The sequence below is a fragment of the Neovison vison genome, chromosome 4 (assembly GCF_020171115.1).
Source record: "Neovison vison isolate M4711 chromosome 4, ASM_NN_V1, whole genome shotgun sequence".
Taxonomy (NCBI): Eukaryota; Metazoa; Chordata; class Mammalia; order Carnivora; family Mustelidae; genus Neogale; species Neogale vison.
In genome coordinates, this window is record NC_058094.1 from 194,596,763 (window position 1) to 194,620,197 (window position 23,435).

Genomic DNA, 23,435 nt, shown 5'->3' on the forward strand with positions numbered 1-23,435 from the left:
CTAACTCCCCGCCTTCCTCCCACAGACACACCCCTACCAGCTGCTGCTCCTGCCACTCCTGTCTCTTCCATTTGGAGTTGCCCCAGGAGAAGAGGAAGACTAGAAGACATTTTACGTAAACAGAGCAAGGAGGATGTCAGATGCTGACCACCTGTTTGTAGCTTGGTACCCCCAAAAGTGGCCCTGGGCCCTCCTGAGATCTGGTGTTTGAAATAGAATGTTGTCTCAGCATCCTGTTTCTTATAGGTCAGCATCATATTCCTTTTTTTTTTTTTTCTTTTAATTGACTACACTTGCCATTTTTTCCCCCTTTAGCATTTACTTACTTGTTTGTATGTTTATTAAAGATTTTATTCATTTGACAGAGAGCATAAGCAGGGGGAGTAGCAGGCAGAGGAAGAGGGAGAGGCAGGCTCCCCGCTGAGCAGAGAGCCTGATGTGAGGCTCAATCCAGGATCCTGAGATTATGACCTGAGCCAAAGGTAGGCAATTAACCAACTAAGCCACCCAGGCACCCCTAACATCATATTTCTCAGCCAGTTAATACAAATGCCCCCCAAAGACTGGTGGGGGTGAAGGGCCATTCCTCAGAGCTCCTTTAGCTCAGTGTTTTACATAATTAATCTTTGATATGGCTAGATCTTGTTAGGTTGATTTATTATTTCTTGCCTTTCTTCTTCTTCCCTTCCACCTTCTCTCTACCCTCCCTTCTTTCCTTCTTGCGTATTTGGTCCTAGAAAATTTTCTGTTCATAATTTTTCAAGTAGTGTTGCTGCTGCTCCCTATGTCTTGTGTTCCCTGTTGTGGCCAGAAATCTCATCCATCATTAAAGGCTTAGAGGGGATACAGGAGGCTGAGGAAGCTTAAGGATAGGTCTTGAGGTTACTGCTTAGACTGCCAAGAAAGGCTTGTATGAAGACCTATAGCATTGTTATAACTCTGTGTCTTCTTATATTTTGAATTAAGGATATCAATATAAGGATGTATGATGAAATTTAAATTGTTAATTCAGCATGACAGCTCTGGACTTTTTCCTCCTCTTTGATCGATAGTTACTCCAGTATGGCTTATGAACTCTACTTTCCTATCTGTCTTGGTGAACAACAATGACACACATCAGTAAGGAAAATTTAGGTGAGATCACCAGGAAGCCAGGTTACAGATGAGGTATAATCATCTATCTTTAGACTCATGGTTACAGTTTACCTTCCCTCCACCCATTCTTCATTTCTACACAGCCTTCCTTCACTTGGTGGTGCTGTAATAATGGGAGGGTATATCCAGGGCAGTAGGAACCTCCCTTGTCCTGACCTCCAGAGTCATGGCTCCTATACTCTCTTATTTACGACAAAGATCAGAGGCGCTACCTCCCTCTGTCTAAGTGGGTGGGAGCAGACAGGTCACAGTTATGGAAGTAGTATTTGAAATAAAGAGGAAAGGGGCTATCGAGTGTCCTGTATGTTCTCTGTGATCTTTTAAAATCTATTTTACATGGAAACTTGAGTCATCTAAGGCCTCAGAGTCTTGGAAAGCAAGCACCTCCATGTTAGTCCCTGACATAGATGTACTTGTTCATAAATATTTTATCTGTTTTGGTATCCTCCACTTCCTAAGTGCTCAGTAAGTATTTACTAAACAGATAAGTGACTCTTGCTGCCTATAATAGTGTTGTGTTGGAGGTATGAGCACATTTTTATGGTAGAATGTATTAGTCATCAAGCCAGCCATTTAGCCATGTCCTCTCTTGCCTATTCCAGTAATTACATGATAAATACAAGGGTGTGAATGCCCATAGCATATTTTGCATCCTATTTTTTTTTCATATTTATTTGTTTTGAAAGTAAAAAATGAGTTATTTGTGCCTACTATGTACCAGGCACTGTAACTGTGACTGGCACTTTTATACATTCTTTCTAATTCTCACAATAGTGCTCTAAGGGATTAACTTCATTTTTTATTCATTCACTGATCCATTCAACACCAGCCAGGCTCTGTGTTAGATGCTAAGGACAAATGGTAAATGAGACAGATAGCATCCTACCTTCATGGTGCTTAGAAGCTTAGGCATCCAGAAGTAACTGGTAGTAAGGCATCATAATAAGTGGCCAAACCTGAATGTGAATCTGCCTGTTTCCAGAATGCTGAAAAATAGTGGCAGTCTGCTACAAAGAACTTGCAAAGTGCCAGTCCTTTCTAACTCAACTCAGTTTTAAACCTTCAGACCAATCCCATGTTACCTCCATTTTCCAAGTGAGGAAATGGGACTCTGGGAGGTTAAATAACTTGCTCACGATCATAGAGCCAGTAGACAATAGGACCAAGACCTGGATGGAGGTTGGCCTGTCTCCAGAGGCCAATTTGCTTCTACTTGACTATGCTGTTGCCCTACATAGCAGAGAAGACAAAGGTCCACAGGCCCTGCCCTGTAGGATTTTATAGGCAAGAAAAGCAAAATATAATTACAGTGCAAAGCAGAATAGCATAAGGCCACAAGAAGAATATAAACAAAGTGCTTTGAGGTTGAGGAGGAATTATTTTAGTCTAAGGAGTCCTTGAAAACAGAGGACAAGAAAAAGTGCTCTATTTGATAGATCTACAGGGTATCATCTTTCAAGTAGAAAATGACTTATTATTCTGAGTGAAATATAAAAATAGAATTTAGAATTATTTCACTTCCTTAATTTTGTGTGTGTGTGTGTATTCGTTATATAAAATTTATTGAGTGGTTGACTGGGTATAGCACTGTAAGAAACATCAGTTTCAGAGATGTTAAATAGTTTAAAAATGTGGATCTTAGAATCAAATACAAATACAAATTCCGAGCAAGAATATATAAAACAGTCTTTGTTCAAAGTATTTTCTATAGGAGATGTACGGAAGAGTCCTGGTATATTTTCACTTCCATTGGCACCCAAGTGGGGCTGCTGTCTGCAATTGTATAGTTTGTGTGATACACAAGGGTATCCAGCTGAGGAGGTGCCAGGGGGTTGAAACCCAATCACATTTCCCATACCAAACAATGCTCCCCATTGGAGGACTGCCTCCCTCTCTCCAAGAGGAAGGGCATCTTGGTGACTTTTTAAATTTTGTAGAAGTTAGAAAAGATTCTCTATGCACTAGCAGTGACCCTGGGTCCTACAGCAGGAATGCTGGTTAAGAGCTCTGCTGCAGCCGGAGTAGAAGTGTATTCATTATTCTGAAATTGAAGGATAATTGACATACAGTATTATATTAGTTTCAGATGTACAGCATAGTAATTTGATATTTTTATATATTATAAAATGGTCACCTTGATAGGTCTAGTTACCCTCTGTGACCACGCAAAGTTATTGTGATTTTATTGAGTGCACATTGTCATCCCTGGGACTTATTTATTTCATAACTAGAAGTTTGTACCTCTTAATCCTCTTTACCTATTTCACCCACCCTCTACCCATCCCCCTGCTCCCCCCCCCCACCACAACCACCAGTATGTTCCCTATATCTATAAGTCTGTTTCTCTTCTGTTTGTTCATTTGTTTCTTAGATTCTACATGTAAGTGAAATCATATGGTATTTGTCTTTCCTGTCTGAATTACTTTATTAGCACAATGTCTTCTAGATCCATCCATGTTTCATTATTTTATATGGTGAAATAATATTGGAATATTATGTATATATGTTGGAATATTATGTATGTATGTATACACACATAACACATCTTCTCTATTTAATAATCTATCAGTGGACACTTGGGTAACTTCCATATCTTGGCTACTGTAAGTAATGCTGCAGTGAACATAGCAGTATGTATATCTTTTTGAATTAGTGCTTTCATTTTCTTTAGATAAATACCCAGAAATGGAAGAGCTAGTTTATGGTAGTTCTATTTTTAATTTTTTGAGGACCCTCTATATTGTTTTCTATAGTAGCCTCACCAATTTACCTTTCTACCAACAGTGCTTGGAGTTCCCTTTTCTCTACATCCTTGCCAATACTTGTCTTTTTGATAATAGCCATTCTGACAGGTGTGAGGTGTATCTTGTGGTTTCGATTTGCATTTCTCTGGTGTTAGGGATGTTGAACATCGTTTCATGTGCTTTTTGCCCGTATGTATGCCTTCTCTGCCCATGTTTTAACCAGGTTTTTGTTGTTGTTGTTGTTATTACCGAGTTGTATGAGTTCTTTATGTATTTTGGGTATGAACCCCTATCAGATAAATCATGTGCAAATGTCTTCTCCCATTTAGTAGGTTGACTTTCCTTTTGTTAATGGTTTCCTCTGATGGGCAAAAGTTTTTTTAGTTTGTTGTAGTCCTAATTGTTCTTTATTTTGTTGCTCTTACCAGAGCAGACATATATAAAAGAATGTAGGTAAAATCAATGTCAAAGAACTTACTGCCTTATTTTCTTACAGAAATTTTATGGCTTCAGGTCTTTTATTTAAGTCTTTAATCCATTTTGATTTGATTTTTGCATATGGTGTAAGAAAGTGGTCCAGTTACATTTTTTTGAATATTGTTGTCCAGTTTTCCCAACACCATTTGCTGAAGAGACTGTCTTTTTCATTGTACATTTTTAAAAAAGTTATTTATTTATTTATTTATTTGAGAGAGAGAGAGAGAGAGAAAGAGACAGAGATGGTGGTAGATATAGCGAGAGAGAGCACATGAGCAGGGAGGAGAGGGAGAAGCAGCTTACCCACTGAGCAGGAAGCCCAGTGATACAGGGCTGGATACCAGGACCCTGGGACCATGACCTGAGCAGAACGCAGACACTTAACTGACTAAACACCTAGGCGCCCCCCTCATTGTACATTCTTGCCTCTTTTGTCATTGATTAATTGACCATATAAATGTGTGTTTATTTGTGGGCTCCCAATTCTATGCTGTTATCTATGGGTCTATTTTTGTGCCAGTACCATACTGTTTTGATTACTATACCTTTGTTTTATAGTTGAAATCAGAGAGCATAATACCTCCAGCTTTTTTTCTCAAGATTGCTTTGCCTCTTGGGGGGAGTCTTTTGTGGTTCCATAAAGATTTTAGGATTATTTGTTCTAGTTCTATGAATAATGCCATTGGTATTATGATAGGGATTGCAGTGAATGAAGTGTACTTAATATGACAACATGTTTTTTTTTAATGTCTACTAATAGACCTAAAAGGGATATATGACTTTATTAAATCCTAAATTAAACTTAAGATTAAATTAAGTAATTATTAATATCACTGTAAAATCTGTTAATGAAAAGTTCTGTTGATTCTATGCTATTACATAAAGACAAATTATAATATGGGATAAAATATAATTTCAGGGAGTCCACAGCGCATCTAAATCCCATTTTTGGACCTCAGATTAGAATACCCATAGTACTGTATGGAGTGGTTCAAAAATAATTGAACACTTAACAATATAAACATGAGGTTTAACACTTTCCCTATGGCTAGACAGTTAAAAGGTCACCCACGGTTTAATACATATGTGATTGTACATTACCTGGTTACTGAGTAGTCCACTTTGGAAGGTGTTCAATATTTTTTGAATCATCCTGTATCAATTTATCAACTTCCTCTGAGAGGTTTTAAGTGCCAACTTGACAGTGTCAGTTTTGGGTGCTCTTGCACCATGAATATATATTTACTATGACTCACTTTGCAAGTTGACGTTTATGGGTTGGATTAATGGTGAACAGAGTAATTCCTTATTGGATGACAATAATTTTACTCTAGATTTCAATGAGTGATGATGGCATTACCTCCCTACAGCAATACTCAAAATCAGATTGAAAATATAACTTCCCCCAGATCGGATCATCTCTTAAATGTTAAGAATGCTCATAGTGTCCGTGGAATTGTAAGCTGTTCTACTGTGAGAGAGAATAAAGTTTCCCAGGAAACGAAGTTATTATTAAAGCAGAGCCTCTAAATGTTTTCCTCATTAGACCTGCCAGGGTGCAGCTGTGAAACATGCATCTGACAACATGGTTTCCATCACTCGCTGGAGGCTATCTTCCACTTCATAGACTGTCTCATGAAACTGTCATGTGAATTGCTTGTTTTTCTGGCCAAATGTTGTCTTTAAGAAATACTGTTTCATTAGAGAGTTTGCTGAGAGGAGACTGGCTTGAGTTTTTTTTTTTTTTTAAGATTTACTTATTTGAGAGAGAGAGAGTGAGCACACGTGAACAGGAGGAAGGGAGAGGGAGAGAGACAATCCCAAGCAAACTCTATGCCAAGTGCAGTCTGACGTGGAGCTCAATCTCATGACCCTGAGATCGTGGCCTGAGCTGAAACCAAGAGTCCAAGGCTTTTCTGACTGAGCTACCAGGTTCCCCTTGCTTAGAATTTTTACCATAATTTAGAGACTGCAGGTAGAGGGGATGGGGGACCACAAGTTCACTAGTTGAAATGCCATGTGATCTGACTGTAACTATATATACATGTGCTCCATCAGCCAGTATAAATTAAAGTTGATCTTAACAGTAGTGCATTTATCTGGTCAGTTTAGATAATAGTTCTTTGTAAAATTTTAATTTTCTCTTATTAATAAGAACATTCATATGTTAGTGTATCATTTATTTTGAAATGTTTTATTCATTTTACTCTATTGATACTTTTCTTTGTGAAGGCATCAAATAACATTGACTAATTATAAACTACATTTCCTTAATTTTTTCATTTTCGAAACATGCAAATCTTCCTTCAAAGAAGACATGTTTTAACCACGAGTAAGAACTGAATATAAGCAATGCAGTATGAAGTCACCAGGGCAGAGTGCCTGGGTGGCTCAGTTGTTAAGTGTCTGCCCTCTGCTCAGGTCATGATCCCAGGGTCCTGGGATGGAGCCCCACATCGGGCTCCCTGCTCAGTGGGGAGCCTGCTTCTCCCTTTCTCACTCCCCCTGTTTGTGTCCCCTCTCTATCAAATAAATAAAATCTTAAAAGAAAAGAAGAAGAAGAATAGGAAGTCATCGTCATCACCAGGGCACATGGCAAGCATTTTACTTCATTTTCAAGGATGCAACAAGGATGAAAGTGATTGCAGGCAGGATTTGTGCACTAGGGATGTTCCTGATCAGTGATTCAGTGGGTGGTAGTTTTCCTTGCCCAACACATAGATGCGCCATAATAGTTGTTGATATTTTGTTTATTTGACAAATATTTTCTGCGTGCTTCACCTGTGTCAGTCAGAGTTCAGTGGTTGGGACACAGATCAATAACGCAGGGCCTCTGTGTGTTGCATCCCGGGTAGTTAGCGCTTCACGAAAGAGGCAAAAGATACTGTGGGAGCACAGAGGCAGGAGGGATCAGTTCTAGCTACAGTGTTGCCATGAAGTTTGGAAATGCAGATAGATTATTTTATCCTATAATGTAATAATCCCAACAAAACTATTATGTGTTTGCCTGTGTTTCTGGACTTGGTGGCCAGTTTTAAGATGATCAGCAAAGACTATAGGAAAAGATACTTGATTTTGGCCTCAGATGTCAAAAGAAATTCACCAGATTAGAAAAGGGCCTGAGAGGACATTCCCAGTTGAAGGAAATGTTTCTTCGGGAAGCTATGAGTGATCATGCTTAGCTGTGATCATGCTTAGCTGGTATGTAGAAGAGGAAGTGAGACAAATGTATAGGAGGCAGGTATTAGAAGTTTTGTAAACCACGTTAAAGTGTATGGATTTATACTATAGGCCGTCAGGGGCCGATGAAGGGTTATGAGTTAGGCAGTAACACAGACATTCAATCAAAAACTGTTCGTGTAGTGCCTACTACCTTTTAGGCCAGTGCTAGATGCTGAGCTACAAAAATGAATTAGTAACTCAAAGCCTGGTAAAGAAAAATATAGAGAAGTTGGTGCAATGGAAGCCATAGATTTTCTGTAATCATAATCACAGCATTATTACATTTATGGAATACTTACTATGTGCCTGGCGTGTGCTAAGTGCTAACATGCATTGTCTTATTTAATTATCCCAATAATTCTAAAAGCACTATTGATTGGTGCCGCTTTATAGAAGAGGAAACTGAAAGCACAGATTCAGTAACTTGTGTCTGGTAAAGGGTGGGGCCAGGGTTCAAATCTTAACAGTCTGACTCCAGAAAATGCACTTTTTACCATATCGGAGGGGACAGTCCATTCTGCAGGGGCAAAGGTGGGATTTGGAAAGTCTACATGGGGATAGTGACAGGGTTTGCCTTAAGGAAGATTACTCATTTTTTAAAAAGATTTTATTTATTTATTTGACAGAGAGAGCGAGGGAGCACACAGGCGGGGAAGCAGTAGACAGAGAGAGAAAGAGAAGCCAGCTTGCTGCTGAGCAAGGAGCCTAAGGCAGGACTTGGTCCCGGACCTGGGGATCAAGACCCGAGCTGAAGGCACAGGCTTACCCAACTGAGCCACACCCAGGCGCCCCAAGGAAGATCACTCTTAATTAGGAATGGCAAAGAGGGAGAAAGAAAAGGATACTAGGGGGAAAAGCCCAGAAAGCACTCTCATACAATAATAGTGGGAGTGAAGGAAAGGAAATTCTCCAAATAAAGAGTTTTAACAGGGTGTCCTTGGACAGACTTCTGTGGGGGCGGCATGAAGTGGGCAGTGGCACTATGTTGGTACATTCTAAGTACAAAACAGCAGATGACAGGAGTGAGGATTTCAAAGCCATTTTCTTTCTTGGAGCATATGGAATTTTTAGGGTTGTAGGGGAATAGTTGAAGAATTATTTTTATTCAACTCACTTTTAAACACATATAAGAATGTTAGAAATTGCCAAATGCTACCATCATTTTCAAGAGATTGTTAGATATAGCAGTATCAGTCGGGATCCTTTTAGCACCAAGTCACAGAAATCTCCAGTTAAAATTGACTTAAATATTAAGTACTTTTATTATCTCACATGGTGAGTGGTCTAGAGGTGATAGGTGATGCTACGTGGTAATTGAATATCTCAGAAATCTCATCTAGTTTCTGTAATCCTTCTGTCTTACAGTTCCTGGTATGTTAGCTTTGTTTCCTGTCATTGGTCTCAAATGACAATATTCAGAGAAAGAGAAGACCACCTTTTTGTTTGTATTTCTTTTGGAAAAGAGAAGTCTTCTTGACAAACCCTCAACTCTCACACTTCGTTGGTTAGAATTATGTTGTGTGTCCAAGACTGAACCAACCATTCATAGGAGGAATCAGTCACGGGATCATTCATGACCCAGTGCTTGGTGCTGGGGCTAGGTCCATCTTTCCCTGAAGCACATAGCCACTCAAAGGGGGTTGGAAATCTGGACAAAATTGCAGTTTTGTGAATGAGGAGAGAGAGCTGGGTAGATTTGGGGTAGGCAATCGATGGTGTCTGTTTTAAATTAACTACGAAGTCTTTCTTAAATGGAATGACAACATAATTATTAAATGTATCTTACTAATAAAATTTTCAGTCTTATAGCCATGTGTTCAGTAGCCAATTTTCTCTTATTTTTAATAAAATAATTATAATTTTAGAACACCTAATATAAATATTTCAATGCAATAAACCTGTTAAGGTCAGTTCAGTTTGGTTTAGGTTTTTAAACTAACTCTTCAGAATTCTTTTGGCTGATATGGTTCATGGTAAATATCACTGATGATGAATGAAATTTGGCAGTTCACTCATTCTCCATAATTTAGGAAAATGCTAAAACACTAACATGCCTCTAAAGTGTTGGAGAATCTGTTCCTACTTCCCACCACCTTTCATCTGAGAGTAGAGGATTAGGCTCTGCAAGTCCTGTTTGCAACTGACTGAATAGTTTCCTGGGTCTCCAAGAAACAATCACTCAAGGAAACAGGGAAGTGCCAAGAAGAAACTATCAGTTACTCCAGCCTGCAAGAAATAGAAACTGACTAAGCCTAAACCTAGACCTAACTTAAGCCTAAAGAAACGGTTTACTTTAAAAGTTCAGGGATGATCCTGGAACCCAAATTCATCTGAGTCTTAGGAAGTTCTGTTCTCTGAAAGTGGAAGTACATCGGGAGCTGGGAAGTTTCAACTCCTGTCCCTGCTTCTCACAGTAGTGCTGTTTGGTTCTTTTCTCTCTGCAGACTGACTTTGTTGTTTTTTCAAGTCTGTGGTGGGCAGATGATAGCTAATTTATATTCCTTGATATCACATCCCCTCTGCTCAAAAGACTAGTCCAAACTCTGAATGTCTCTACATTCTAACTCTGAATTTCCCAGGAGAGAGAATCTAATTTACAAATGGATCTGTGGCTTAAATTGAGTATTTTGCACAAGATCACCCAGCTAGTAAGTGGAAGATAAGGCCTTTAGACTCTAGGTCAGTCTGGATCTAAAACCTGATGACTTTCCAACAAAATATGTGGCCACCAATTAGATTCTCAGGAGCAGTGCTGGATGCCTTGTTGATTCAGTCTGGTCTTGTCCTTGCTGGTAAACCTGATTTGGAGTCTTGGTATAGACCAAGGTCTAGGTATTAGTTCCTAGCCAAAAGACCTAAGACCTTGCCTTGCTGACTGGTATCTATAATTCTATCATGAGAAGAGTCATGTTTTTTCTTTGGCTTAACACATGGAATATCTCATCTTTACAGAATATCTGACAGGTTACAAGGATGATATAATGATCTCATTTTATTTTTACAACAATCCAGTGACATAATAGGCAAGGTTATTTACTCCTATTTAGACATAAGGAAATGGAGGTTCACAAGAGGAAGGTGATTTCTTCCAGAAGAGAGGACTGACCTCCCTGGGGAGCCTGTGAACTAGTTGCTTTGATGTAGCTGAAGCATCTCATTGGTCACATCCCTGCGGAACATTGAAGTATCCCTTCCAAGGGGGTGCAGGACAGCCACAGGCCACTTGGTGCTGAACTGCATAGACTGGGAACTTTGTCAGGACAGACACTATTCTCTACTCCTCTCTTTGTTCTTAGGTTCTAGCATCATATTTTGTACATTGCAGACACTTGATGAATGTTTATTTTTTATTTTTTAATTTTTATTTTTTTTAAAGATTTTATGTGTTTATTTGACAGACAGAGATCACAAGTAGACAGAGAGGCAGGCAGAGAGAGAGAGACGGAAGCAGGCTTCCTGCTGAGCAGAGAGCCCGATGCGGGACTCGATCCCAGGACCCTGAGATCATGACCTGGGCCGAAGGCAGTGGCTTAACCCACTGAGCCACCTAGGCGTCCTTGATGAATGTTTATTGAAGGAATATGGGACTTCTTAAAATGATAACTCTAATATTGGAATGATCTGCCTTGAAAGTTGTGTGATTCTTAGCACTGGCAGAGTTTAAGAAAAGATGGGTAAATATCTCCTTCCTAATATTAAAGACTAACATTTATTGAGTGTTTACTCTGTGTTGGGCACTGGGCTGAGTGCTCTACATAGTAATATTTCATGTATTCCTCATTACAAGTCAATACAATAGGCTCTGTTATTATTCTCATTGAAACCAAGGCACAGAGAGGTGAAGTGATTTGCTCAAGAATCCATTCAAGTGGTCAGGATTTGAATCCTGGTAGACTGAGTTAGAGATCAGGATCTCAGTTGTGTTGCCAAAGCATTTCCTTGATGAGACAGGAGTTTAAAGTAGATGACCTCAAGTCTTTTTTTTGATTTTAAGATTCTCTGGTTCGTTGGTCAGAAGATTGGTGCTACCAGAGAAACTGCGGAAGGAGAACCGACTGTAGGTTTTAGATTTTTTTTTTTTTACAGAGAGAGAGAGATCACAAGTAGGCAGAGAGGCAGTGGGGGAAGCAGGCTCCCTGCTGAGCAGAGAGCCTGTGCCGTGCTTGATCTCAGGACCCGGAGACCATGACCTGAGCCGAAGGCAGAGGCTTAACCCACTGAGCCACCCAGGTGCCCCTGTAGGTTTTAGGATAGAGGGGTCAGCAGAGAACAAATTGATTTTGATTTTGATTAGGTTTGGTATGAAGTATCAGAGGATATCCAAATGAAAGAGTCCAAGCTTCTTTGAAGCTTTTTCTTCAAAGAAAAGAAAATCCATATGTATGCTATTTTCATGAAAAGCCCTTTCAATACATCGTGTGATAAACGTTACTGTCTGGCCATGTATATTATAGTATTTATGCCTCACAGTCCTCTTCTAATAGAGCCTTATACTGTAGTATTGATAGAACCACAACTTTGTGAGATAAGCAACATTCTCTTTTGAGAGGACAACTGACAATCTTGTTTTTTATTTTTCAGGAATTTCATTAGAGAAAGTGTATGCAATTTCAGAACCAATAAGAGATATGTCTCCTACATAACAAAAAGAAAAAAGGCAAATAAATATATATTTGGAGGCTTAGGAGTTTTAACTAATATTGCCACTGTATCCCTTCTTATTTTTTTAAAGATTATTTATTTATTTGACAGACAGAGATCACACGTAGGCAGAGAGAGAGGAAGGGAAGCAGGATCCCTGCTGAGCAGAGAGCCCGATGTGGGGCTTGATCCCAGGACCCTGGGATCATGACCTGAGCTGAAGGCAGAGGTGTTAACCCACTGAGCCACCAAGGCACCTCCTTCTTATTTTTTTAAAAAGATGTTTGTTTGTTTGTTTGTTTATTAATTAATTAATTAATTAATTTGACAGAGAGAGAGAGAACACAAACGGGGGAGTGGTAAAAGGAGAAGAAGGCTTCCCGCTGAGCAGGGAGCCCAATGTGGGGTTCGATCCCAGGACCTCATGACCTGAGCTGAAAGCAGATGCTTAACCACCTGAGCCACCCAGACACCCCACTGTATCCCTTCTTAAAAGAAATAAACAGGGGGTGCCTGGGTGGCTCAGTGGGTTAAGCCACTGCCTTCGGCTCAGGTCATAATCTCAGGGTTCTGGGATCGAGTCCCGCATCGGGCTCTCCGCTCGGCAGGGAGCCTGCTTCCTCCTCTCTCTCTCTGCCTGCCTCTCTGCCTACTTGTGATCTTTCTCTGTCGAATAAATAAATAAAATCTTAAAAAAAAAAAAAAGAAATAAACAGGGACTGCATATTTATCATGTTGTATTATCATCTTCCCTGGCAATAACACAAAACTTGCAAACAGATAAAGAAAGCAACATACCTAAAATGTAACAAATGATAATCACTTTAAACATTATTTGGTTGAATGACTTTGTTATTTAAAAATATAATTCTGCCAGAGTCTTTGAATTATCAGAAACTCTAAATCTGCCAAACAATCAAACAATCAGTCAACAACAGTAGGCGTCTAGGGACACTACAAAAGCAGGGAACAAGACAAGATTCTGCCCACATGGCCTTTCCTAGTAGGACTACATACATAACCCATGACTCTTGGGAAGAAGCATTCAGGTTGCCATGTGGCCGAGGTCAGCCAAGGACAACCTTGGAAACAGATGGGCCTGGGCTTTAATCACAGACATACTATTTACTAATAGTACAACCATGGGAAAGTGACAAAACCTCTCTGAGTCCAGTTCTTCATCCACAAAGTGTTACAACTAATCTGTCCTGCATACGGTCATTGTAAGAAGTGTATGAGATATGTGAGGTGAACCTACAATTAAGTGTTCTTATCACACTCACCCACAGGGTAGGAGGAAATTTTTGGAGGTGATGGATATGTTTATGGCATTGATTGTAGTAATGGTCCCACTGGGTGTTTACTTATTTCTGAACTCATCAGGTTGTATCCATCAAACAAGTAGAGCTTTTTGTATATCAATCATACTGTAATCAAGTGGTAAAAAAGAGGAAAAAACCTACAACAGCACGAGCAGCGGAGGGGACTTCTGATAATTATTAGTATCATCCTTTCCCCCCACTTCAGTTTCTATCTTTAAGAAAACTGCTCTGATTTAGAGGAAATCCACCCCCTCACTGAATTAAACAGTATTATCTATGAGGGCCACTCTGTACAAATGGACAGGTTGTTCCCTGATGAAGGGAGAGAGGGGGCTGAATTCCAGCTCATTATCACCCATCAAGCTGGGTGCCCTGTCCTCTCTTTCTAATTTGCACAAAGGTGCTACATGTAAAGCTTAGGTACGTATCAGGCTCTGGTGTCTGATTTAGTAATGATGATCTTGGACTTTGCCCATTTTGTGTCTGATGGGGAAATGGTAATCAAGAATTACAATACATGTAATTAATGCTGTTCTAAGGAGGACACTATGGGAACATAGAAGAGAGACATTTAAATCTGATGGGCTGGGGGAGGGAGGCCCAGGATCTATCTGTGACTTAAAGGATGAGAGGAATTGGTGGAGGAGGATGTTCCAGGCAGAGGAACATTTTTTATATTTTTGTAACAACTGCTTTTTTCATGGGGGGACAAGGGGACTAGTATTTGTAGTCTTAACAAGTCCAGTAGTTTTTCTATGAATCTCTTCAGATTATAAATAACACCTAAAAACTTTGCGTTTACAAGACTTTTTAAAAGACGCTATATGCACTTGGTTTGCTTTTAAAATAAATAAATAAAAACGTAAGAAGGACAGCTGGCTTAGGAGGTTAACTTCATCCAGGGGAGGAACGCTGATCGTGATATATTGGGTACCGCCAAAGAAAGTCATTTGTCATTTGGGGTCACACTTTATACCTGCAGAATTTCGTTGTTCACCTAGATTCACACATGGGGGATGCGGGACTGTACCTTGGGTGGCCCACCACCTCGTACCTTGAGGCCCAGCTGGTGGTTGTCCCAGTGTTTTGTGGTTTTGCAGGAAGAGCTGACAGGCCTGCCTGTCCCTGTTCTCTGACTTAGATTTCCATAGGCATCTCCTGACAAAGGTACTTAATGCTAGCTCTGCTGGGAATTTCTATACAATAAAATACATGTCCAAAATGGAAACAAAACAAAACAAAACAAAACAAAAAAAACGTTCAGTTATTTATCCATCTATCCGTTCAGTAAACATGAATATCTCCTGAGAGCCAATACTGAAGATAAAGCAGTGAATAAAATGAAATCTGTTCTTACCATCATTCTGACATTGTAGTAGGGCCAAGAGAAAATAACGACTGAACCTGAGAAGCATTAGGTGGTGAGATGTGCTTTAGGAGAATAACATACATGGGGTGGTGGTAAGTGGGGTGAGGGGACCATGTCTGAATGGAGAGTAGGGAGGCTCCTTAGGGAGGCGTCACTTGAGCTGAGAACTGAGTGGCAATTGTGGAAACTCAGGGGTGAGGGATGGCTGTTACAAAAGTCTTAAGGGGGAAAGAACTTTATATTCTGAGGTGGCAAAGGACACACTTAGGCAAAGTGTAGTGGGTGAAAAGAGGAGTGGGGGAGGTAGCCAGGCATTGAGCATGATGAGCTGCGATACCTGCCAGGCGTTCCATATGGCAAAATAGCAGATCTCTGGCTAGGGGCTGAGAGGTAAGAGGATAGGGCAAGAGGAAGAACTTCTAACAACACAGTGCCTTCCCTTCTGTCATAAATGACTGTTGTTAGGTGATGAGAGATGAGTTGGGAAAGACAGGCAGGAACTAGGTTATGGTAAGTCTCAGCTGGATCTGGGAGACGTTTAATTTTCCTTAATGCTATGCAAAGAATCCCAAGGAAGCCATGACTAAAGTCATTCAAAGACAGGCTTTTATGTTTATGCCTTCAGAGGAAGTTTGCACACCAAGTATTATTTGTGTTAATTAATTGTTCTTGAGCCTTATTTCTCAATATACAGATCCCATGAGAGCTTGGAACTCTTCTCAGGTGTGTCCACACATTCAGATTAATGTACAATTTATTTTTGCAACAATGAGTTTATTTACGTGATAGTGATGTCTGTTAGAATGTTAAACTGAGTAGGTTATATTTTATAGGGGGAGGAAACATCTTTTTACCGCTAAGAGCTGAGATGCAGCACATAATGTCAAGTGGTAACAAATATGTGATATTTATTAGAGCATGGGAAAACTTTGCCTCATAGTACATGAAGGAGACCCTGCTAGCTGCTTACCTGACATCCATGATCTCCCCCTTATTCTTATTGACAGAACCTTAGATTTGATTGTCAATAAACCCAGCTGAAAATACTTGTCTTCTAGACTCCCTTTGGGTCAGGGATCGTTGTGTGACAGAAGTCTGGCCTGTGAGATCTAGGCAGAAGTCACTGGAGAAAGAAAAGGCAAATCCTGACAAGGAAAAAGCCCTGTGTCCTCTTCCCCTTTCCTCCTGCTATTTGTAGTCACTTGGTGACTCAGTGTTGTTGGGAGTCTTGTAATTTCTTTAAATATGTTGTAAAGCCAACATGTTGAGTTAAGGACCACTGTCTTATGAGGACTGTGACTAACTCTTTCTGGCTTGTACTGGTCTGAAGTAACTATACACATAAAAATATAGTGAGATGATTTTATCAGAAGTACCTCTCAGAGTTCATAATTTGAGGTATCTTCAGTGTATGTCATGTTTCTTCCTGTTTTTGAACTAGAGAAATATAGTCAACAATTATTTCTTAAACGTTCATTTAACATATGCTGACTATCTATAATTATGAAGATAACACTTTTTTATGTGCTGTGAGGAATAGAGATGATGAGACCAAGCTTCTTGTTCTGGGGGAGCCAACAATTTTATTAGATGACAGATGTTCATAAATTAATGTAAAACATGTATGCATATCCTGTGTAGGCCACGGCTGGGCCTGCCCCAGAAAAGCCTCTAAGTGGACATGAACGTGGATGCAGATAAAAGGAACATGCTCCCAAATGCAGGCAGAGCACATGTTCAAAGCTTGGAGCCTGGACATCCAGCCTGTATGGATGTCAGTGGGCTTACACTGTGGCAAAATTATTGCCTTAAGTGTAGTAGTATTTATTTCTGTATGATGGAGAGCCTGGTGTTATAAAAGGTATGGAGTTCTGTGTTCCTCTAACCTGGGTTCGTCTCACTTAGTGTGGCCCAAGGTCGCTAGACTTCAGATGTGTAGTCATGGGAGGGATGATGGAAGGAAATCATGGGAGCTGTGTCCACCAATCTGCATCCTGACCTGGTTTACATGCTCTATGTGGCTTACTTGCTGCCTTAGGATTAAAGAACGCAAAAGCCATCCTGAAATATGGCCCCTTGGAGAGCATCTTTGAATGGGCTGTGTGACCTGTAGGGATATAGTAAGTGACAACAGAGCATTACAAAGAGCACTGAGTTGTGAGGAGGAAGAAACAGTTCTGTTTAGGGCTTCCCTAAGGCTTCATTCACATGGCTGAAGAATGGGATGTGTATGGGGAAGCAGTGAGAGATGGAGCTGGAAAGGGAGTCCAGGCCAAGCTAAGAGGTTTGGCATTGAACATATTGGTAATGGAACCGAGGAATGTTTTTGAGCAACTATTAAACTAGTGAATTAGTAAAACAGGGGATCATAAATAAACCTGACAGCATTATCATGTGTGAAACCTTGGTGAAATGACTGGAAGATCCCTTTAGGTGCCCAGGTGTGAACTGAGGCCATGTGTGACTGGAGAATAGTACATGAATTTAGAGTTTTATCATAAAACTGATTGGGGAACACGAAAGAGAGTGGGGAACCACATAGGAAGTTTGAGTTTTTGAATTTGGACATAGAGGATAGTAGTACTGTGAACACACAAAGGGCACAGGAAGAGGGAAACAGTTCTTGTTTTAGTGATATTGGATTGAGGTGCTGGCAGCACATTCAGGCGGAAATATGCTACAAGCAGCAGAAAATAAGAGGAGGAGCCCAGGAGAGAGGTGGAGTGAGGGATGAGCCACCTATGCTGGGGTGAGTCAGTGAGTTTGGGCACAATACATGAACCTAATGACAGGTCCCAAATACATGACAAATGTAACAGGGAAGACATATTAAGAGCGCCTTGGAAAATAAAAAACACTGCGATATTGGTATTTATAGTTTATGTTTGTTTTACCAGCTGTTGAATTCTCAGAAACCAACTCTTATCCCAGATTGACCTCCTAACTGGCCGAATTGTCAAAGGACTCATTTTTGTGTATAAATGTGACTCCTGTGACACTGAATCACCAGATCTTTCTGGTCTATACTGGGAGAAAGAGACGAACTACACGACTAAAGCACGCCTTTTTTTGGAGGTAGGGGGCACACAGCCCCTCAATTATAGGTAGTGGTGATCACTAAACTAATTCAACAACTAAAATCTTGGAGGTGTTCCCGAGGAGGGGTATGGCTGTGCCTGGACGGAAGCTGCACCGAAGCAGGGGAGAGGTTAAACAGAAGAACGCGACCGGCGAGATAAAGATGAGCTAAGCCGATTGCGTAGCTCCCAGTTGGAAGCTGGTCTTCGTCATCAGGCATACTCGCTGCATTGCTCACCGCCCGGGAACAAGGCGGGGCCGCTGAGAAGGAGGGGACAAGAGTAGGGAGAAAAGAGCGCAGAAAAGCCCGTTGGGCGGAGACAGGAGACCGTGCCCCCGAAGATTTACTACATTTCCCAGAATTCAGTGCGGCAGAGAGGCGTTGATCCGTGGTCGCCGCTGGAAGATTTGCGACATGGGATTGGTAGTCAGCATCCATCGGTCGCCGGAGGTAGGACTCCCGTGGGGAGGTCTATAGGGATTGGCTAATGAGAGTTCGAGTCCCGCCCACAGATGGTGACGACAGGCGGCGGTCTTGCTACTTAAGGCGTCGTGGCCCAGCCCGCCCCGCCTTAGCTCCCGCGCTAGAGAGAAACATGTATCGTTTCCGATTACAGCTCTTCACGGGGATTTCTGCTGCTGCCACCGCCCGCTCGTACCCCCGCCGCTTCTCGCCTCTGTTGTTAGCTGAAGACTCGCCTCTTAGCCGCCCGCCGCACAGACGCACGAGTAAAAAGTGCAGCTCCATCGGCTGATCTTCGCTAAGCTCCGAGTTTAGGCGGCACCGGGCGTCCCACGATGCCGAAGAATAAGAAGCGGAACACTCCCCACCGCGGTGGCAGTGGTGGCAGCGGCACAGGGGCAGCTGCAGCGACGGCGGCGACAGCAGGTAAGGGGGTATCCCCGCCGCCGACATCCCCGTTGCCGGCCGGACTTGCGAGTCTCAACCTCGGGCGCCGTGGGATTTGTAGTTCCATTTCTCTGGACATATGTGTCGGCCGGGCTCTTTGCTTGACTGGCGAACTACAATTCCCGGCGTGCCGTGGGGGCAGTACCTCGCGCGATTTGGATCTGGCTTGCGGACCGAACTCTTTGGCACCGGCCTTGGGGGCGGGGAGGGGCGGCGCGAATAGGTTCTAGGGCCTGAGAGTGGATCCGGGTCCGGGGTGACGGATTGTTGGGCGGGAGAGGAACTCTTCTCAGAAGCTGCTGCTTGCTCCTCAGAGCTCACCCTGACGGAGGGTGGGGCCGAGAGTGGATTTGCTTCTTTCTGTCAGTGATTGCCTTTGACCCACCGACTCCAACGTGGAGTTCCTGGGGAATGCCAAAGGTCCTGCGCGTTTGGCCCGGCTCTTGCGTCACGAGGCCCGCCTTTGCGCTTTGCGGCCCGGGTGACGCAGAGGCGCCGGTGTGGCATCCCATTCCGTTGCCGCCTTGGGCATCCCGCGTGTCCACCTGGCTGGGCGGAGGCGTGGAAGCTCAGGGCCACTGTCCGAGCCTAGGGTCCATTTCTATTACAAACTGGCACCTCCAGAAACCCCGCGCCCCCTCTTCGTCTGCGGGGGGTGCTCCAGCGACCTTCTCCCGGGGGGCAGAAACCGCGTTCTCCTTTGTGCAGCGTTCTATGTAGGTTCTGTCCCCTGAGGCCGGGGTGGGCGAGGTGGTGGGGAACTCAGGTTGCAATTGGCCAAAAGTTTAGATTTTTTTTGTGTGTTCTCATTGCAAAGTTGAAGCTTTTCCTGGATGGGTAGGTGCTTAAATGAACTCCTGATTCTCTACTACTAAGTATAGGGTTAGGGGAAAAGGACTTAAAAGAAAGTCTTATGGGACACCACTAAACTTAAATCGAGTATTAAGTTAAACTCGGTGAAATCATCTCATTTAGTAATTTTTTGGTCGAGATTTTGAAGTTAAACATTGGAATTCTCGGACTTTAGCCCATCAGAACTAGTACTAACCATTATGTATTTGTCAACACAATTGCTTATCGACCCTCGTAATGATACGCCTCTGTTCATTAATGAATAGTATTTTTCTTGTTAAAGATGATACGAAATTGGCGTTTAAAACGCTTTCCTGTAGGATTTATAGCAGCATGAAAACTTATGTTCTGTAGTAAACATTTAATAATTGACAGTAGAAATGAATTATTATAGTTGCAGTTTTCCCCCCTTTTATGTTGCTCTTTATTTTGATTGTAAGCCCTCGATACTCATGAAATTCGTTCTTGATCGAGATGTAAAATACAAAATTAGTTTGTTGTAGCATTTGATTGCTCAATGTGAATAGGGGGTACCTCTATTCTTTTCTGTATTTTAGCTTTTCCTCCTCTGAAGTCAATTTGAATTGTCTGGGAGGTCCTTATTCATTTTATTCTTCTTTAAGTTTTTACCTTTTGTTGGTGGAGCAGATGATGGTGAAGCAGCAGCAAGCAGTCATTTTAAAAGTTACTCATGGCTTCCTCGAATCACAAACAAATCTTTATCCCCCCAGAAACTGAAATTTCCTTTCTTCCTAGGGCTAACGAATAACCACAGGTGGTGGTGGGGTATTACTTTTCAAATTTCCCCTCTCCTCTTTGCTCATTTCTCATCAGCCTTATTGCTGTTGCTTTTTTTTTTTTTAATTTATTTCCAGTAGAAAAGGTAAACTTAAACACTGAATTTTAGTATATTCAAACGAATGGAAAAGAATTCGTTGAGTGTATAAAACTGTACAGGCTTTGAATATTTTTGGAAATTTACACTAGTACTTGTTATCTGTGCTTACCTCTGGTAAGTGGGTTATGCAGTGGGATTTACTTTTTTAAGTTAATTTGGTTCCATGTGGATGTATTACTTTTTAAATAAAGGAATAAATAATAACTGAGTAGAAGGGATGGAATGTTGTCACAAACTTGTACTTACTTAAAAGCCATTTACCTTATTGGTATTTTTTAAATGACATCCAGTAGAGAAGGGATTCAAATGAGATCTTAACATGTACAATAAAAAGATAACCATGTTTCCTATCACTTTAATTGATTTTCCATTTAAATTCTTTCTCTTTTAAGTTATGCAAGGTTTTAGAAAGCTGATAAAATTGACAAGTATGCTTATTTTTCATTGCACTTAATTTAAAGAGAGCATTTTTTTTAAAAATGAAAGAACAAAACCTTGTTAGTAAACCCCGAAGATATAAGGACTTTATGTCTAGAGTGCCACCTAATTAATATTACTTGGGATCACACAGTGGGTGAATTTGATCTAGATATCAGGCATTCATACAGGGTTCTTTTTCTTGATTTGTTGTTGTTTGTTTACCTTCTCTTTCCTGGAGTCTTGGAAACAGACTTAGGGAAAGGAGTTGAGGAAGAGGTGTTTAAGAGTACTCTTCTTGGCAGTTTAGAAGGAGACTGAATATGAAAAGTAAAAAATATGAATTGGCTTGTGAATGTGTATTAGTAGAAATCAGATGGCTCTTAACTATTCCCATGACTTCAAATCATGGAAGACAATGAAGGTAGATCCAGAAATAGAGTATGATGTCATAGGTCTTGGTTTATTTGTTTATTCCTGGCCTAAGCACTCTGATTAATATGTTATGGTAGCCTGGCTTCTTAGTTTATTCTTTAGGCTGTCCTACCTTTATTAGCAAAGTTATTCCTTTAGAATAGCAAGCAAATTTGAAGGCTGCTTGTCATCTATTGTTGATTTAAAAATTAGCCAGGTTCTATTTTGATTTAAATAAAAAAGTTTATTAAAAAATACCCCCCAAATACTAAAATTAGGAAGCTTAAACATAGAGGATTGGAAAAACAAACAAACAAACAAACAAAAACAAACAAGACACCTCTTTTTAAGGGAATAAGTGAGGTGAATTTCTTGAACAGAGGCACCTGGTGATATTTGGTACAATATTTGATTTTACTGATAAGGGAACTTGGACTCAAAGGTGAATCAGGTGACTCAAAGTCACTTTTGAGGCAGATTTTGGGACGTACTGTAACTCAGTGCTGAATGTAATTCATGACAGAGCAGTACTTTATTATTAAATTCCTGCAAAACAAAATATAACTAAATTTATTATTTTTTTTTTGAAGATTTTACTTATTTATTAGGCAGAGAGGTAGTCAGAGATAGAGAGGGGGAAGTGTCTGAGCAGAGAGCCCGATGCAGGGCTCGATTACAGGACCTGAGCCAAAGGCAGAGGCTTAATCCACTGAGCCACCCAGGCACCCTGGATTTATTTTTTAAGTTAATTTTGAGGAAAGATTCTAGTTACAAAAAAAGATTATATTTTGGGACGCTTGGGTGGCTCAGTCGGTGGAGCATAGGATTCTTTATCTTGGAGTTGTCAATTCAAGCTCTAAGTTGAGTGTAGAGATTGCTCAAAAAATAAAATCTTAAAAAAAAAAAGATTTTATTTTTTAGTAACAGCCCTGATGTTTTTAAACTGTTGGATATGTTAACCTTTCTTTTAAAAGTGAATCATCTAACAAGCTTTTCTACTATATCAAAACCCAAAATTTCTATTTTATTCCTTCCTCCACCTTTTTATTTATTTTTTATTTTTATTTTTATTTTTTTAAAGATTTTATTTTTATTTACTTGTCAGAGAGCACAGAGGCAGGCAGAGTGGCAGGCAGAGGCAGAGGGAGAAGCAGGCTCCCTGCCGTGCAAGGATCCCAATATGGGACTCGATCCCAGGAGACTGGGATCATGACCCAGAAGGCAGCCGCCTAACCGACTAAGCCACCCAGGCGTCCCCCCCCACCTTTTTAAATAAAGATTTTATTTATTTATTTGTTTGAGAGAGAGAGAGACTGCATGTGTGTGTTTGCGTGAGTATGTGCAGGGTGAGGGGCAGAGGGAGAGAGAGTCTCAAGAGGACTGCAGACTGTGCTTGACCCCAGTATCCAGAGCCCCATATGGGGCTCCTGAGATCATGACCTGAGCCAGCCGGATGTTTAATTGACTGAACCACTCAGGCGTCCCCCCCATCCCCTTGCTTAATTCAAGTTATCTTTAAAACTACCATCTCTTAATGTCTTATTTCTTCACACAAGGTGTGTAGCTTAAAAATTAATCCATTTACCATGTTTATGTTTACTAGGCTCAGTCATTCTCCTTGAAAAATGTACTTACTCTTATTCTTATGACCTATTGTTTCATACTCTATTTCTGGATATATTTTTATTGTCTTCAACGAAGTCATGTTTTGGAAATACTTTTTCAACCATAATACCAGTTTTTGATACATTTCTGAAGTTGATGTATATTGTAAAACAGTAGTCTGAAAAACAGGTGAATTGACTTATTTTAGAATATTTAAATATGTTTATTTGTAGCATAATAATCCCTTTTAAATAAGGTTGGATTTTCATTACCAAATTTCTCCTAAGTAGATTTAAAAATTCCCAAGTGAGCTTTTTGAGCATATGGCAGC

The 23,435-nt window shown here is 40.8% G+C and overlaps 1 protein-coding gene across 2 annotated transcripts in view; it reads left to right on the forward strand.

Annotated features, from left to right (window-relative positions):
- Positions 1–23,435, forward strand: part of IFRD1 (interferon related developmental regulator 1) — a 93,216-nt gene that overhangs the window by 52,228 nt on the left and 17,553 nt on the right. The window contains exon 1 of one of the 2 annotated variants that reach the window (XM_044246399.1): positions 18,593–18,897. The exons of the other annotated variant lie outside the window; for it this stretch is intronic. Within the exon in view, the coding sequence (XP_044102334.1) occupies positions 18,807–18,897 (91 nt within the window). The 5' untranslated portion in view covers positions 18,593–18,806. Of the gene's footprint in view, positions 1–18,592; positions 18,898–23,435 lie in introns of those variants that run through there. 2 annotated transcript variants of the gene reach the window in all.